Source organism: Scyliorhinus torazame, chromosome 13, assembly GCF_047496885.1.
Source record: "Scyliorhinus torazame isolate Kashiwa2021f chromosome 13, sScyTor2.1, whole genome shotgun sequence".
NCBI lineage: Eukaryota > Metazoa > Chordata > Chondrichthyes > Carcharhiniformes > Scyliorhinidae > Scyliorhinus > Scyliorhinus torazame.
Window position 1 is genome coordinate 201,945,118 of NC_092719.1, and position 16,070 is coordinate 201,961,187.

General features: G+C 44.0%; 1 protein-coding gene across 1 annotated transcript in view; it reads left to right on the forward strand.

Moving 5' to 3' along the window:
• Positions 1–16,070, forward strand: part of LOC140388538 (guanine nucleotide-binding protein G(i) subunit alpha-2) — a 248,176-nt gene that overhangs the window by 180,611 nt on the left and 51,495 nt on the right. The window contains exon 5 of the mRNA XM_072472910.1: positions 9,722–9,850. Coding sequence (XP_072329011.1) covers positions 9,722–9,850 — 129 coding nt within the window. The remainder of the gene's footprint in view (positions 1–9,721; positions 9,851–16,070) is intronic.

The following is a 16,070-nucleotide window of genomic DNA, read 5'->3' on the forward strand; positions in this document are numbered from 1 at the left end:
ACATGCATCAGTTATTTCTTTGTTTATTGCCTGCCCCACCATAATGTTACTATTTGGTGGCCTATAGACTACTCCTTTCAGTGACTTTTTCGACTTACTATTCCTGATTTCCACCCAAATGGATTCAACCTTATCCTCCATAGCACCAATGTCATCCCTTACTATTGCCTGGATGTCATCCTTAATTAACAGAGCTACACCACCTCCCTTACCATCCACTCTGTCCTTCCGAATAGTTTGATGCCCTCGGATATTTAACTCCCAGTCGTGACCATCCTTTAACCATGTTTCAGTAATGGCCACTAAATCATAGTCATTCACGATGATTTGCGCCATCAACTCATTTACCTTATTCCGAATACTACGAGCATTCAGGTAAAGTACACTTATGTTGGCTTTTTTACCTCTGTTCTGAATCTTAATACCTCGATCAGTAACCGCTCCTAAGTTATATTTCCTTCTAACTTGTCTCCTAATTTTCCTTGTCGTTGAACTCATATCTTCATGTAACAACCTGCCGCGTCGCTTGCCATTAATGTTTTCCCTTCCCGTTTTATTCCTTTTAGTATTCCTGGTCCTATTCACTGAACTCCCCTCAGTCACTGTATCTTGTATTGGCGCCCTTTTTTTATTTTTGACTATGGCTTCTCTGCCTTACACTTTCCCCCTTACTGCCTTTTGTTTCTGTCCCTGTTTTACTACCTTCCAACCTGCTGCATCGGTTCCCATCCCCCTGCCACATTAGTTTAAACTCTCCCAAACAGCTCTAGCGAACACCCTCCCTAGGACATCGGTTCCAGTCCTGCCCAGGTGCAGCCCGCCCGGTTTGTACTGGTCCCATCTCCCCAGAACCAGTTCCAATGCCCCAGGAATTTGAATCCCTCCCTCTTGCACCATCTCTCGAGCCACGCATTCATCCTATCTATCCTGACATTCCTACTCTGACTAGCCCGTGGCAGTGGTAGCAATCCTGACATTACTACCTTTGAGGTCCTACTTTTTAGTTTAACTCCTAACTCCCTGAAATCAGCTTGTAGGGCCTCGTCCCGTTTTTTACCTATATATAGTTGGTGCCTATGTGCACCATGACAGCTGGCTGTTCACCCACCCCCCAGAATGTCCTGCAGCTGCTCCGCGACACCCTTGACCCTTGCACCAGGGAGGCAACATACCATCCTGGAGTCTCGATTGCGTCCGCAGAACCGCCTGTCTATTCCCCTTACGATTGAGTCCCCTATCACTATAGCCCTGCCATTCTTCTTCCTGCCCAGCTGCGCAGCAGAGCCAGCCACCGTGCCATGAACCTGGCTGCTGCTGCCTTCCCCTGGTGAGCCATCTCCCTCAACAGTATCCAAAGCGGGTATATCTGTTTTGCAGGGAGATGACTTCAGGGGACACCTGCACTGCCTTCCTACTCTTGCGCTGTCTTTTGGTCACCCATTTTCTATCTCCCTCAGTACCTTTCACCTGCGGTGTGACCAACTCGCTAAACATGCTATCCACGATGTCCTCAGCATCGCGGATGCTCCAAAGTGAGTGCATCCGCAGCTCCAGAGCCGTCAAGCGGTCTAACAGGAGCTGCAACTGGACACACCTCTTGCACGTGAAGGAGCCAGGGACAGTGGATGTGTCCCTGAGCTCCCACGTCGCACACGAGGAGCATGACACGGGTCTGAGATCTCCTGCCATGTCTTAAACCTTCAGTTAACTTCAACAATTACAATTTGCCCCCCAAAAATATTTAATAAATAAATAAACAAACAAATAAACAACAAAGAAAAAATAAATAAATATACCGTTTGTCCCGTTTGAATTTTTTAGAGATAGCAATGTGTATTTTAGAAGAAAGATTTGCATGTTGTGAGGTCTTAGTCCCTCATAGATAAGAGGCCCAGTTTTCAATCTGTCTCAGAATTTGTATTTTCTGTGCAGGCAGCATCTTGCCGACGTTTGTATCCCTTCCAATATCCGTTCCTCAGTGACCTTAAAATAGCCATTTAACCAAAGCAATATGTTGCACATGAGTAGTATAAGAGTACAAAATTATATTGTCCATTCCAATCAAGTATTTGAAGACCATACTGGAAAGGGACTCTCATCGTCCGGTATTTGAGGAGGGACTGTGAGTATTGACGAAGCTCTGGGAGTGATGTGCATTTAACCCTGGAGAAATTGAATGCGACTTTTCTTGGCTGCATTAGCTGTTTTTCTAACTTTTGGCCCCTGGCTTCTGTAACTGGGAAACAGCTGCTTATATAACTACCTGATTGATTAGTTGAGACTGTTGGCCAAGGAAATCCATTTTTCACCTACCAAAGGCTTAACTCTGCCCATTGAGCGCATTGCGCTAGAATCAGCTCCTGCTCCTGATGCCATGCTCTGCTATTACTTGCTGATGAAATGCATGTCACAGTCTCCTCTGTTTGCATTGTGATGCAGTTGTGTTGTGCATGCACAGTCGAGAGTTTGCAATAGCTTTACTGACAATGCACAAGTTCGTTGAATTGTACTTTGCTGCCTGTTCAGAGAAACTTTGGCTAATGCAGTATAAAAGGATAAAGGCCTGTGGTTCTTGACAGGCTGGCAGTACTCGAAGCAGGGAAGTCAGGATGGGATCCATCTCATGCTGCTGAGGGAAGCAAGGGTGGAGATTGCTGAGGCTCTGGGCAAAATCTTCCAATCCTCACTAGATATAGTTGTGCAGAGAACCTAAGGCATTCAATTATCACATCCAGAAAAAAAGGAATAGGGATAATCTCAGCAACTACAGATCAGTCAGTCTAACATTAGTGATTGGGCAAGCTTTCGAGATAATCCAGAACAAAACTATTTTGCATTTGAATACGTATGGACTTAAAAATGTAAAACAATATGGATTTGTTAATGGCAAACAATGTTTGATCAACTTGACTGTGTTATTTGATGAGGCAATGTCAAGAATTGACAAGGGCAGTGCAGTCAACATGTATATAGACTTTCAAAATTAATCTGGTGAAGTACCATGTAATATAGACTTGTTAGAAAAATGAAAACCCATGAGATTGAAGGGACAGTGGCAGTGTGGATAAGAACTTGGTTGGGAAGGGGGCAGCAGAACGTAGAGAATAGTAATGAGTGGTTGCTTTTCCGATTAAGGGAAGACATGCAGTTATGTTCTTATGGGATAGGACCACTGCTACTTGTGATATAAATAATCTGGATTTATGTACACAGGTCACAAGATCAATGTTTGCACATGACCCAAAACCAAAATGTAGTAAACAATGAGGGGGGCTGGTATCCGATTTCCGAGGTCATGGGTTGGTGAAATGGACAGTGACATAGCAGATGAGATTTAACAGATGTGTGAAGTGATGTATAATGCGAAGCAACAAATGTAAGTGAAAATGGTTCCATTTTAAAGGGAATGCCCAAGCAAGGAGACCTCGTGTAAATGTATATCAGTCTTTGAAGATGACAAGTTGATAAGGTTTTTTTAAAAACAAAAGCATAAGCATTGTTGGACTCGTAAACCCCTTCTAGTCTGAGTTACTGGGTGGATATCAGGAGTAGGAAATCCAAATTCTTTTTTTTCTCTCCCTTCCTCCGCCTCCTATCTTTCTACTTTCGTCTTCCTGGTACTGCTGTTGTGGGTATGGCAAATCAACCCAACGCAGACCAGAGATAAAATCTGAGACTTCTCCGGGTAATTTACGATCTTTGGATATCTTGAGGTAGTGAGAACTCCATGTGCAGTTACTCTGCAAGATAATTGAAAACTTATGCTCGAGAATGAGCTCCAAATTTTGTTTCCTTTTAAAAGGACATTGGACATTGATTCGTTGGTATATGAAGTAAATATTACAAAGTCTGTTCCACGGTTCATAAATGGTTTCTGTAGTGCTACCACTTGTTGTTTTGTTCTTCCCATTTTAGATGTTTCTATGGTGATGAAGTTGAGGCAGGGGGGAACTGCACGTAGCGTACTGCTTGGGTTCCAGGATGAGGTCAAGCATGCACAGAATGATGAGAAGCCTGTTAATCTTAATGAACGTTGAAAATGCCAATTAATCTGTTGCCTTTTTGTTAAAATGCCAGGGCACCTTGTGACTGTTCGATGGTTGCAACCGATTAAAGTAGTGTTGACATGATCGTAGTGAGATTTTCTTTCCCCATGACTGTGTACCTCTTTTTATATAGTTGGATTCATAGAACATCTGCAGAAGTAATTTTTTCCCAGGCCATTCCACTCTGGACTGTATGCAGCCACATAATAAAAATGAATGAAACCAGAGACTCTAATATAAGTATTAGGTTTGCTCCAACTTGAATAAAATATTCAATAAAGACTTGCACTTAAGCAATTTACAATAAATGTAAAAGAAATGGCTCCGAATATTCCTCATTTAGTGAAATCTGTAGCAACCAAAAGGTGAGATTCTTTCCGGCCATGTTATTGTGACACAGGCAGCTACTATTGTGCAGAGACGACTTCTCCTTGGTTGTGAGTGAAGGTAAGAGATTGGCAAATATCTCAGAACTGACGGGGGCTTTGTGTGAAATAATTATTTGAGGGCTTGCTGACTAGTCATGGAGCCTGTGATTTCAGCAGAACTTAATTCTGTCTGGGTGCATGTTTAGAAGAGGAGTTCAATGACCCATCTGCTGTTTATGTCCAATTCGCACTGACCACTCCCAATGTGTGCACTTGAAGTTCTGTTGCCCTTTTACAGGAATTGCAGCATCGTGAGCAAAAAACAGAATTCAGAACATGCACGGCTTTGGAAAGATTACAATATTTTCAAATGATGTCACTGCAGTTTAGCATGTTGGCATATCATCAGTCAGGCTGCAAAGTGGTAGGATACAAGTATGTGCTTACAAATTCCCTGTGACGAATGGCCTCTAAGCTAAATGGGGCCAAATCAGTAGGCAGTTTGCTGTGGCAATGAGTGAACTGGGAGCAATTACCTATTCTCGCTCTTGGGACTAGTGTTGGGAACATGCATTAAACATAATTTGAAGGGGAAATGATTGTGATGGTTCAAAGCTGTATGTCACTGAAACATGTACTGCAAAGTGATGCTGAAGTCTGCAAAGATTTGGTACAATTAAATGCTTTGGGTGATGGCTGAATAAAAGCTTATGACTGTATAGTTTAAAAAGAAAGCTGAATCTTTCATTTATGTAGCACGTTTTACAACTTCAGGACATTCCAAACCGCTTTCTAGACAATGACATGCATTTGAAGTATCGTCACTGTTGTGACTGTTTGTCGATGTATCATTTGCCAATGCACTCTGTTGATTATTCTTTTTGTCTATTATGTACGGACTGTGTACGTTCCCTCGGCCGCAGAAAAATACTTTTCACTGTACTTTGGTACATTTTGCAATAAATTATTTATTTTGCAATAAATAAATCAAAATCAAAATATGGCGGCAGTCATTTTGAAATCCCAGAGCTCCCCCAGCTGTAATATGATAGTCTGTTTTGGTGAAACTAATAGAGTGATAAATATTGACCAGGGAACTGTGGGAAAACTCTCCTGTCCTTCTTAGAAATAGTACCAAGGACATTTTATGTCCACCTGAGAGAACAGTCTTACACTTCATCCAAAAGACGGCAACAGCAGTGATGCAGCACAGCATCTGTCCCTAGACTTTGTATCCAAGGATCCAGAGCAGAACTGTGAATGAACAAAATTCTATCTTAGCTGAGAGTGCTGTTGATCTGCCCTCAGGCAGATCAGTACTGTTACCACAATAATAAGGTATGCACATTGATTATGAGGGGAAAATGTATTAAGTGAACCCAGTATCTCATTTAACCCTTTCCTTTAAAAACAAGAGGTCTCCGATTTAAGACAGAGAAGAGGAGTAGTGAGTCTTTGGAACACCCTTCCACAGAGAGCCGTGGAGGCTGGGTCAACAGCACCTCCCAAATCTGTTACCTCTACCAAATCCTGCAACTCCCAACACTGTGGGTATACATGCACCCCGTGGTCTGCAACAGTTCAAGAAGCCAACTCTCCACTATCTTCTTGAGGGTAATTAGGGATGGACAAACAAATCATGACTTTGCCAGTAATGCTCATTCCCCAAAATAATTAAAAACTCAAATGAATATAGCTAAAGATATACTGACAACAAATTGGGGACAGTTTGAACCAACCCCTTCCCCATTCATTCCCTGTGTAACGTTGAAACTCCATTGAAAGCCAACATTTTGTAAATCATTTTAGCAAAACTGATCCTGGCTGCATGGATCTTTTCCTGTCCATCATTGTTTTCATGTTTACAAATGATGTTGGGTTCAACTGGTGATGAACATACTGAATGAAGCCTATGACATTCAACGCCGTTCCTGAACACACCACATGACTTGGAAAACAAAGCACCTTTAAGCCAGTGGTTGATCTCTTTCAAAGCCCCCATTATCAAAGACACAACTGTGTCTTGCTGTTGAAGGAACCTGGAAAGTTGCTGCAGTGTACCTTCTAGATGGTACACACTGCTGCCACTGTGTACCGGTGGTGGAGGGAGTGAGCATTTAAGGTGGTGGATGGACTGTCAATCTGGGCTTCTATATCCTGGATGACGTTGAGCTTCTCGAGTGCTGTTGGAGCTGCACTCATCCAGGCAAGTGGAGCATATTCCATCACACTCTTGGCTTGTGCTTTGTAACTGGTGGACAGGCTTTGAGGTTCAGAGACGGGTTACTTGCTGCTTATCCTCATTTTGCTTTGTTCTATCTTATGTCTGGGCAAGTGACTGTGTACAGGTCAAAATAAAATGCCTGCAAAATCCCCCTGCTTCACTCCAGGGTAGTAACTGATCAATTTTGTCTTGTGAAAGTGCCTGGCTGCACTCACTCAACCTCTCCTTTCTGAAGGCACCAGTGAGATTGGCAACTGCGGGCACAACAAGGCTTTCTTCGTGCAAATGTTTTCACCTTGGAGTCAAAAGGTTTATGGTTTAAGCCACAGGCTTCAGGATGCAATTAGGCTGAAAGAGGCAGTGCCTCTGTATCAGAGATGCGTTTTTTGGGTACGATGGCCTGTCTGCCACCTTGGGTGGATGTGACCAATTCCGTAGCACTTGAAGAAAGAGCACTGGGAGTTTCTGGTGTTCTGTTAAACATTTAATCAGCCAAAATTACTCTCAGCCAGTTATCCAGCTGATTATTGTTTATGAAATCTTATTGAATGCAAATGAGCTGCTGCCCTTCCCTATATCACTCTGCACTTGCTTCACAATCATGCTTCACTAGCTATGAAATGCTTTTGGATGTTCTGAGATGGTGAAAGGTGGTATATGCAAATTCAAGTCTGTATTTTCAATGCAGAGAATGTTTACACATCTCATAAAAATTCAGTAATACAGAGTTGTGCACCTGTGGAGTTTGTACGTTCTCCCTTGGCTGCGTGGATTTCCTCCGGATGCTCCGGTTTCTAGGTGGATTGGCTATGCCAAATTGCTCCTTGATGTGCAGATTAGCCTATGGGGTTACAGGAATAGGGCGGGGTGCAGATTAGGCTATGGGGTTACGAGGATAGAGCGGGGTGCAGATTTGGCTATGGGGTTACGGGGATAGAGTGAGGTGCAGATTAGGCTATGAGGTTACGGGAAGAGAGCGGGGTGTAGGGTAGGCTATGAGGTTATGGCGATAGAGCGGGGTGCAGGGTAGGCTATGGGGTTACGGGGATAGAGCGTGGTGCAGGGTAGGCTATGGGGTTACGGCGATAGAGTGGGGTGCAGATTAGGCTATGGGGTTATGGGGATAGAGCGGGGTGTAGGGTAGGCTATGGGGTTACGGGGATAGAGCGGGTGCAGATTAGGCAATGGAGTCACGGTGATAGAGCAGGGTGCAGATTAGCCTATGGGCTATGGGGATAGGGCGGGGTGCAGATTAGGCTATGGGGTTACGGGGATAGAGCGGAGTGCAGGGTAGGCTATGGGGTTACGGCGATAGAGTGGGGTGCAGATTAGGCTCTGGGGATAGGGCAATAGAGGGGAGTGCAGATTAGGCTATGGGGTTACGAGGATAGAGCTGGGTGTAGGGTAGGCTATGGGGTTACAGCAATAGAGCGGGGTGCAGATTAGGCTATGGGGTTACAGTGATAGAGTGGGGTACAGATTAGGCTATGGGGCTACGAGGATAGAGCGGGGTGCAGGGTAGGCTATGGGGTTACGAGGATAGAGCGGGGTGCAGATTAGGCTATGGGGTTATGAGGATAGAGTGGGGTGCAGTGTAGGCTATGGGATTGCGAAGATAGAGCGGGGTGAAGATTAGGGCTACGGGGTTACGAGGATAGAGCAGGGTGCAGGGTAGGCTATGGCATTACGGAGATAGAGCGGGGTGCAGATTAGGCTATGGGGTTATGAGGATAAAGCGGGGTGCAGATTAGGCTATGGGGTTATGAGGATAGGGTGGGGTGGACAGGAGTGTAAATGGGTAGCTCATTCAAAAATGGAAGACTCGATGGGCCGAATGGCCTCCTGCACTGTAAGGATTCTAAGACGTTATCACATCTGTGATGGTGCAGCAGGTCTCGGAATTATGAAAGTTGCAACTTAATTGTAAAAGTTATCCATTGTTGATGGTGGGTGGGCTTTGCAATGACACAATCTCCACCATTTATTTATTGTCAGCTGTCATTGTTTGCTTTGAAATTCCCCATAGTCATCTGTGGACCAAGGGCGTAGTGCTGAAAGCTGAAGTGATCATTTCTCATTGGTCTTTGTATTTTCACTGGAGTGCATAGCGAGAGAACTGTTGATAACCCTGGTTAATTATCTTGAATATTTGTTTATGCAGTAGAGCTCAAATTGCTTTGGCAGGATTAACTCTTGATGCATCTAACAAAGTTATAATTTCTCTGTTCATATTCTTTTCCCCATTCACCCTGTTACTCAAAGTATTTCCAGATTTCAGCTAATGTTCCCTTCAACTTGTCTGCAAAAATAATCCTGAGTATTTTCCCCAATGTTGGGAAAGACTTGAACTGTGCCCCGTGCTTTCTCCAGATGTTATAGTGAAGAATGTGAACGTCTTTCAAAATGTTGCAGCTTCTCCCACTCCCTTAGCCTTGAGATGGATCAGCTTGCCCTCAGTGTTGCTGTTTGATTTCCCTAATTATTGAGTACAGTTTTAAAAAGTCACCTGATGAAGGAGCTACACTCCGAAAGCTAGTGATTCCAAATAAACCTGTATGACTTTAATCTGGTGTTGAAAGACTTCTTACTGTGCCCACCCCAGTCCAACAACAGAATCTCCACATCAGGCCTAATGATTGAGGTATTGACAATGATCCATGAAGTATTTTCTTTTCAAACTGCCTGAGATGGAGCACGTTTCCAGCAGATAAGGAAAGGAGAAATAAGAATAAATCATCTGCAGTATCTTTTCTTAATTTCCATTATTTATCTTTCCCCTTCCGCCTCTCCCAGCCCTGGACATTGAGGAAGATCAGATGAACTTTTCAGGCCTCAACCAATGTCTCAATAATGAGCCATTGGGAGGTGTTCAAAATTACTTCTCGTTGTAATCCTCCTCTTGTGAAGAAATATTTCATTTACTAATCTCTTACAAGTGTTACTGCCAAAATCATGCCATGTTGAAGTTCTTTGCTTGTACTTAAAAGTAGGCCTACTCTGAAAATGCACAATGCCCTTTTTAAGTTGTGTTTATTGCTGTTATAATCAGTTGATTTAGAACTTTTAATTTTATCCTTTTGCAGTTATCTGAATGATCTTGAAAGGATAGCGAGATCTGATTACATCCCAACCCAACAGGATGTACTTCGAACCAGAGTCAAGACTACAGGCATTGTAGAGACCCATTTCACTTTTAAGGACCTACATTTCAAGTAAGCATCACATGGTTACATTTCAGGTCAATGCTGTTGTTTCTTATTGGATAATGAGCAATAGGATCTTCCTGCACAAATCGATAAAACAACTAGATTTTTGGAGAAATTATGGTTGCTATGAAAGATATCGTAGTCCGTTCACTATTGCTTGGTTTATGCTATTAGCTTATTGATTCTAATCCTGCAGCTGTTATTTGTGATGTTACGATTAGTTTGTTCTATTTTATGCCCTTTCTTGGTTTTCCACTATTCAAGCACAATTTCCTGCTAAAGAGGATGAATGAGAAGCCTTCCCCTAGTCCTTGCCAGTGTTATTTTGTATGTGAACATTATTTCCTTTAATATCGAAGAGGAAGGAGTGATTTAATTGAGGTATTTCAAAACGATTGAGGTTTTTTTCAACAAAAAAAAATTCATCTAAACTAAACCATCCAAAATAATCAAATATAAATACACTATAGAAGAGAGAAACAAAGAAAAAAACACACCTTAACTTTAACACAAAAAGGGAAACTAAACCCCCGAGCAGCTGATGGTGACTAACTCTTTAAAAAAGGAAATGAATGATTGCCATCTCGGGGAGAACTCCTCCACCGACTCCCTGATGGTGTATTTTTTTTTTCTTACTTTTCTTTTATAAATTTAGAGTGCCCAATTAATTTTTTCCAATTAAGGGGCAATTTATCGTGGCCAATCCACTTAGCCTGCACATCTTTGGATTGTGGGGGCGAAACCCACACAAACACGGGGAGAATGTGCAAACTCCACACGGACAATGACTCTGAGCCGGGATCGAACCTGGGACCTCAGCACCGTGAGGCAGCGGTGCTATCCACTGAGCCACCGTGCTGCCCCCCTGATGCCGTATTTGACCTTCTCCCAATGTATAAAAGACATTAGGTCACCCAGCCAAACCAAGGCACTGCGCCGAGTAGGAGACTTCTACCCAAGCAGAATTTGCCTGCGGGCTACCAACCAGGCAAAGGCAAGGAAATCTGCATTCACTCCAGACTGAAGCACCGGCAAATCCGAAACCCCAAATATGGCCACCAGCGGACACTGATCCGAATCTAACCAGAGTATCTCGAACATGGTGTTAAAGAAAGAGGCCCAAAAGCTTACCTACTTGGGACAGGAGCAGAACATATGTGCACAATTAGCCGGCCCCTGAGAGCAGCACTCACAATTATCCTCAACCACGGAGAAGGAGCCATTCATCCTAGCTCTGGTCAGGTGTGTCCTGTGCAAGATCTTAAATTGAATCAAGCTCAGCCGAGCGCATGAAAATGTGGAGTTGACCCTGTGGAGAGCCTCGCTTCACAATTAAGAATGGGACCCATTTTGCCCATAGTATATAGTATAATTCAGAAGTGTTATTAACCTGAGGAGGGGTGGAAAAAAGGTTACCGCTCAAATTGCGTATCTCTTGATCTCCCGGGAGGCGGTCTGCTGTTCAAGCAGGTGAGCCAAACGACGGCTGGCCTTCTCCCCGTATTCATAAAATGTGCCCTTGTGATTGGTACCTGGCTCATCGCCCTGCCAGTCAACAAGAATTCTTCGTCAGACATCAATCTTGCGATGCTATCATAGAGAGCGACTCCTCTTTCAACTGGACTGTCATCTGCACAGATGTTAATGAACAGAGATTTGAGAACAACATTACCATCAATACCTCTTCCAAATCCAGATCATCTGCCAATGATACAGAAAATGAAACAGCAGCGTGAACGACAGAGGATGTACTGCAATCAGCATACAACCACTCTGGACTCATTGCTTCCAGATGATACTGTCAGGAACAAGATACTTTTTTTTTTAATAAACAATTTACTGAGGTATTTTTGGTATTATAGCAACAACAAAATAAACAATGCACATGAAACTATAAACATTGTGCAAAAGCCGTCTCCCTCCCTTACAGGTCCCACTTTTATTAACCCCCTACTCTAAGCTAAACAAACCCGGCCCCCTCCTTCTGCTGGCGATTAATGTTCCGTGAATGGTTGCCACCTCCGGGCGAACCCTAACAATGACCCTCTCAAGGCGAACTTGATTTTCTCCAAACAGGGAAAGCTAGCCACGTCCGATAGCCAGGTCTCCGACTTCGGGGGCTTTGAGTCCCTCCAAGCTAATAATATCCGTCTCCGGGCTACCAGGGATGCAAAGGTCAGAACGTCTGCCTCTTTCTCCTCCTGGATTCCCGGATCTTCGGACACCCCAAAAATCAGCACCTCTGGACTCAGTGCCACCCTTGTTTTTAACACCATGGACATGACATCTCCCAACCCCTGCCAAAATCCCCTAAACTTCAGACATGCCCAGAACATGTGGACATGGTTCGCTGGTCCTCCCGCACATTTTGCACACCTGTCTTCCACCCCAAAGAATCTGCTCATCCGGGCAACTGTCATGTGAGCCCGATGAACGACCTTGAATTGTATCAGGCTGAGCCTGGCACATGTTGCGGACGCGTTGACTCTACTCAACGCGTACGCCCTCTATCTCTCCCCCAGCTCCTCCTCCCACTTGCGCTTCAGCTCCTCGGTCTGTGTCTCCTCAGACCCCATAAGTTCCTTGTAAATGTCTGAGATGCTCCCTTCTCCGACCCACCCTCTAGAAACTACCCTGTCCTGATCCCCCTTAGCGGTAGGAGGGGGAAGGTTGACACCTGTTTACATAGGAAGTCCCGCACCTGCAGGTGCATGAATTTGTTTCCCCTCACCAACCCAAACTTCTCCTCCAGCGTCCTCATACTCTGAAAGCTCCCCTCTATAAACATATCTCCCATCCTCTCAATCCCTGCTCTCCGCCATATCCGGAACCCCCCATCCATACTTCCCGACCGGTGATTATTACAGATTGGGGACCAGACCGATGCTCCATCTGCTCCAACATGTCGCCTCCATTGCCCCCAGACCGTCAGGGCCGCCACCACCACTGGGCTGGTGGAGTACCGTGCCGGCGGGAACGGCAGAGGCGCAGTTACAAACGCCCCCAGACTGGTGCCCATACATGAACCCGCCTCCATAATCTCCCATGCCAACCCCTCCCCCACCACCGACTTCCTGATCATGGCTATATTCGCCGCCCAGTAATAGTTACTAAAATGTGGCAGCGCCAGCCCGCCCTCTCCCCGACTCCGCTCAAGCATTGCCTTCCTTACTTGCGGGGTCTTGCCTGCCCAAACAAAGCCAGTGATTACTTTGTTGACCCGTTTAAAAAAGGACCGCGGAATAAAGATGGGGAGACATTGAAACACGAACAGGAATCTCGGGAGGACCATCATCTTCACCGTCTGCACCCTCCCAGCCAGTGACAACGGAAGTGCCTCCCACCTCCGAAAATCCTCCTTCATTTGGTCCACTAGTCGGATCAGATTTAATTTATGCAGCCGGTCCCATTTCCGCGCCACTTGAATGCCAAGGCACCTAAAGTTTCCCCCTACTAATCTAAACGGCAGCTCCCCCAATCGCCTCTCCTGTCCCCTCGCCTGGACCACAAACATCTCACTTTTCCCCATATTTAGCTTATACCCCGAAAACCGGCCAAATTCCCCTAGAATCCTCATTATTTCTTCCATCCCCTCTATTGGGTCCGATACATACAGAAGCAGGTCGTCTGCATGGAGCGAGACTCTGTGCTCCACCTCGCCCCACCCAGACCAGCCCTTTCCAGATACTTGAGGCTAACAGGATCAAGATACTTGATGGAGGTTGGTCTGCTCCTGCCAGAGTCATCAGACAAGCAGCACCACGTTCTTACATAGTTCAGACAGCTGAAGGAAACATACTTCGAAGAAATTGTCGAGCACGTCAAAAAATTAAGCTACACACCAAAGTTTTTCCAGACTTACAACTTCATGAGAGTATTTTTCATGACACTTAACTAGCACTCAAGTTTGTGATGACACACAAAGAACTGTAAAAACTTCAAAGTGATCTACTTGTGAATTAAGATCAACGAGAAGAAAAATAAAACCTAATAGACTGAATTTGTAAATAATTTACAGCGAACTTTGTGATCGTTACTCATTTTGCTATGTACAAAGATATCCATATCATGTTTTGTTATAATCTACATTTTTCCTTTTGTTACACACAAGAAATGTTTAAAAAAGGGGGGATGTAATGATATGTAGACAAGTAAAAGGTTAATTATTACATCTCAGTCTAACACGACCACTGGAGGGCACCACTAGTTCCCACTATAAATATAAGAACGGGGATCTTGGGGATCTTCTAGCCAGTAGAGTGTAAGTGAGAGATAGATCACAGCATAGTTAAGATTAGATAGAAGCAGCACGTGTCGTTAAATTAGTTAGTACTTCGATATAGATTACTTGATTCCTAGTTATCGTTCTGTGGAGTGTGCGATCTGAATATCAATCTTTATTCAAGAAATCTATTTTGCTTTGTTAGAGATTGGTGGTTTCTTTCTAATCACACCATCAGACCATTCTGGATTATGAAGCAAAGAGTAACGATAGGGTAATATATCATCCTGTATCCTTTTCTTTTTGCTAATTTTTATCGAATTCCTTTGCCGGAGTGCCGTTTTGGGAGAAATAGTTTGGAGGAATTGTAGCAGGCCTTCTGAGGAAACTAAATTAATTACCACAGTGGCAAGACCTCCGAAGCAACTTTGGTTAATGAATTGATAGTTCACGCTGTTGCTCTTTGCAATTTAACATGTCCCTGCAAGTTCCCTGATCAAAGCAACAGCATTCAATCAACTTTTCTAAGAGCAAGAAACCATATCAGGATGAAGGTGAAATCAAATTCTCCACAGTGGCCGTGTGAAAGACAGTGCACTTTGATGAGATTTGAGTTTTTGCTTGTCCCATCGTTCATTAGCAAATTGCTAAACTCTGCTGCTTTGCTACATGGCAGCGACATGTGGAACCCAGTGTTTCCTCACAAATTGAGGCTGGAGAAGAAGGAGGAGCCAAGATTACCGGATGTCAATAATGAAATGAAAATCACCTATTGTCACAAGTAGGCTTCAATGAAGTTACTGTGAAAAGCCCTTAGTCGCCACATTCCGGTGCCTGTTGGGGAGGCTGGTACGGGAATTGAACCGTGCTGCTGGCCTGCCTTGGTCTGCTTTAAAAGCCAGCGATTTAGCCCAGTGTGCTAAACCAGCCCCACCTAGCTGATGTGTTGCCAAATTATTGTGAAGTGGATGTTTAGTAGAACTGTCCAGGGAAACTTGAATAACATGAGGTCATGAGGGTGAAGTTTGTTTATCAGACGGGGGGTGGGAAACTGGATCATTTCCCACCTGCTTGATATTGTACTTGTAAAGCGACACACCCTACAGAACACATTGTTCCTTGCATTGAAACTGAGGGGTGCCCATAAAGACAATTCACTTCCACATTACTGTGTTTTTTCCAAATATCTGTTCTCTCTTCGTTTACCATTGTTTTTCAGTAACAGCTGTTTTAAAAAGAATACCAACAGAATGTGATCGAGCAACACTTTTAGCACAGTGGTGATACTATTGGATAGATAAGAAATTCTAAATAGTAATTGAACTGTTGGCTCGGTCTGTTGTGTACAGAAATGAGGTAGTGATGCTGGTTGTACAAGTTTTATTTAACCCATTGAAGGCAGTACTGTACAACTGTTCCTTCCTTATACTTTAATGTCACCTAAACCTTCCAGTTGTTAACTGAATCGCAAGATAACTAAAGATAAGGGAGACCATTCAGACCATATGGTTTATTCATCCACTGGGATCCTAATGTCTCTGGCCCCAAATTGTAGGAGAATTCTCTAGGCGAGTGGGACTAATGGATGACTTTTTCAAAGAGCTGGCAAAGACACAATGGGCCAAATGGCCACCTCCTATGTTACATCCTGTTGCGATTTCTCTGAACCCTGAACATTGCCCCCTTTTGACTATGTTTTACTGTTTGCGCCAAGAAGTTCAAGATGCTGCTGACTTTGTTGATTGCTGCTGTACACACTTTGGACTTGTCCCAAGTATCAACAGTGAACAGATGTTCCAAGCACCAACAATGCTTGAGGCACGTCTCTGATGCATGAGTTGCTTTTCTCTTATCCAATTAATATGTTCCTAAACTTTCTCTTTAGACCCTTTGCCACATTTCCATAATAGATCCCTGCTCCAATTGCTGCTTTATAAGAAGCAGACTTGAGGAATGCCGCTGCGAGATGCTGCTGTTCGAAATTCCCTGCAACCAGTCTATTAC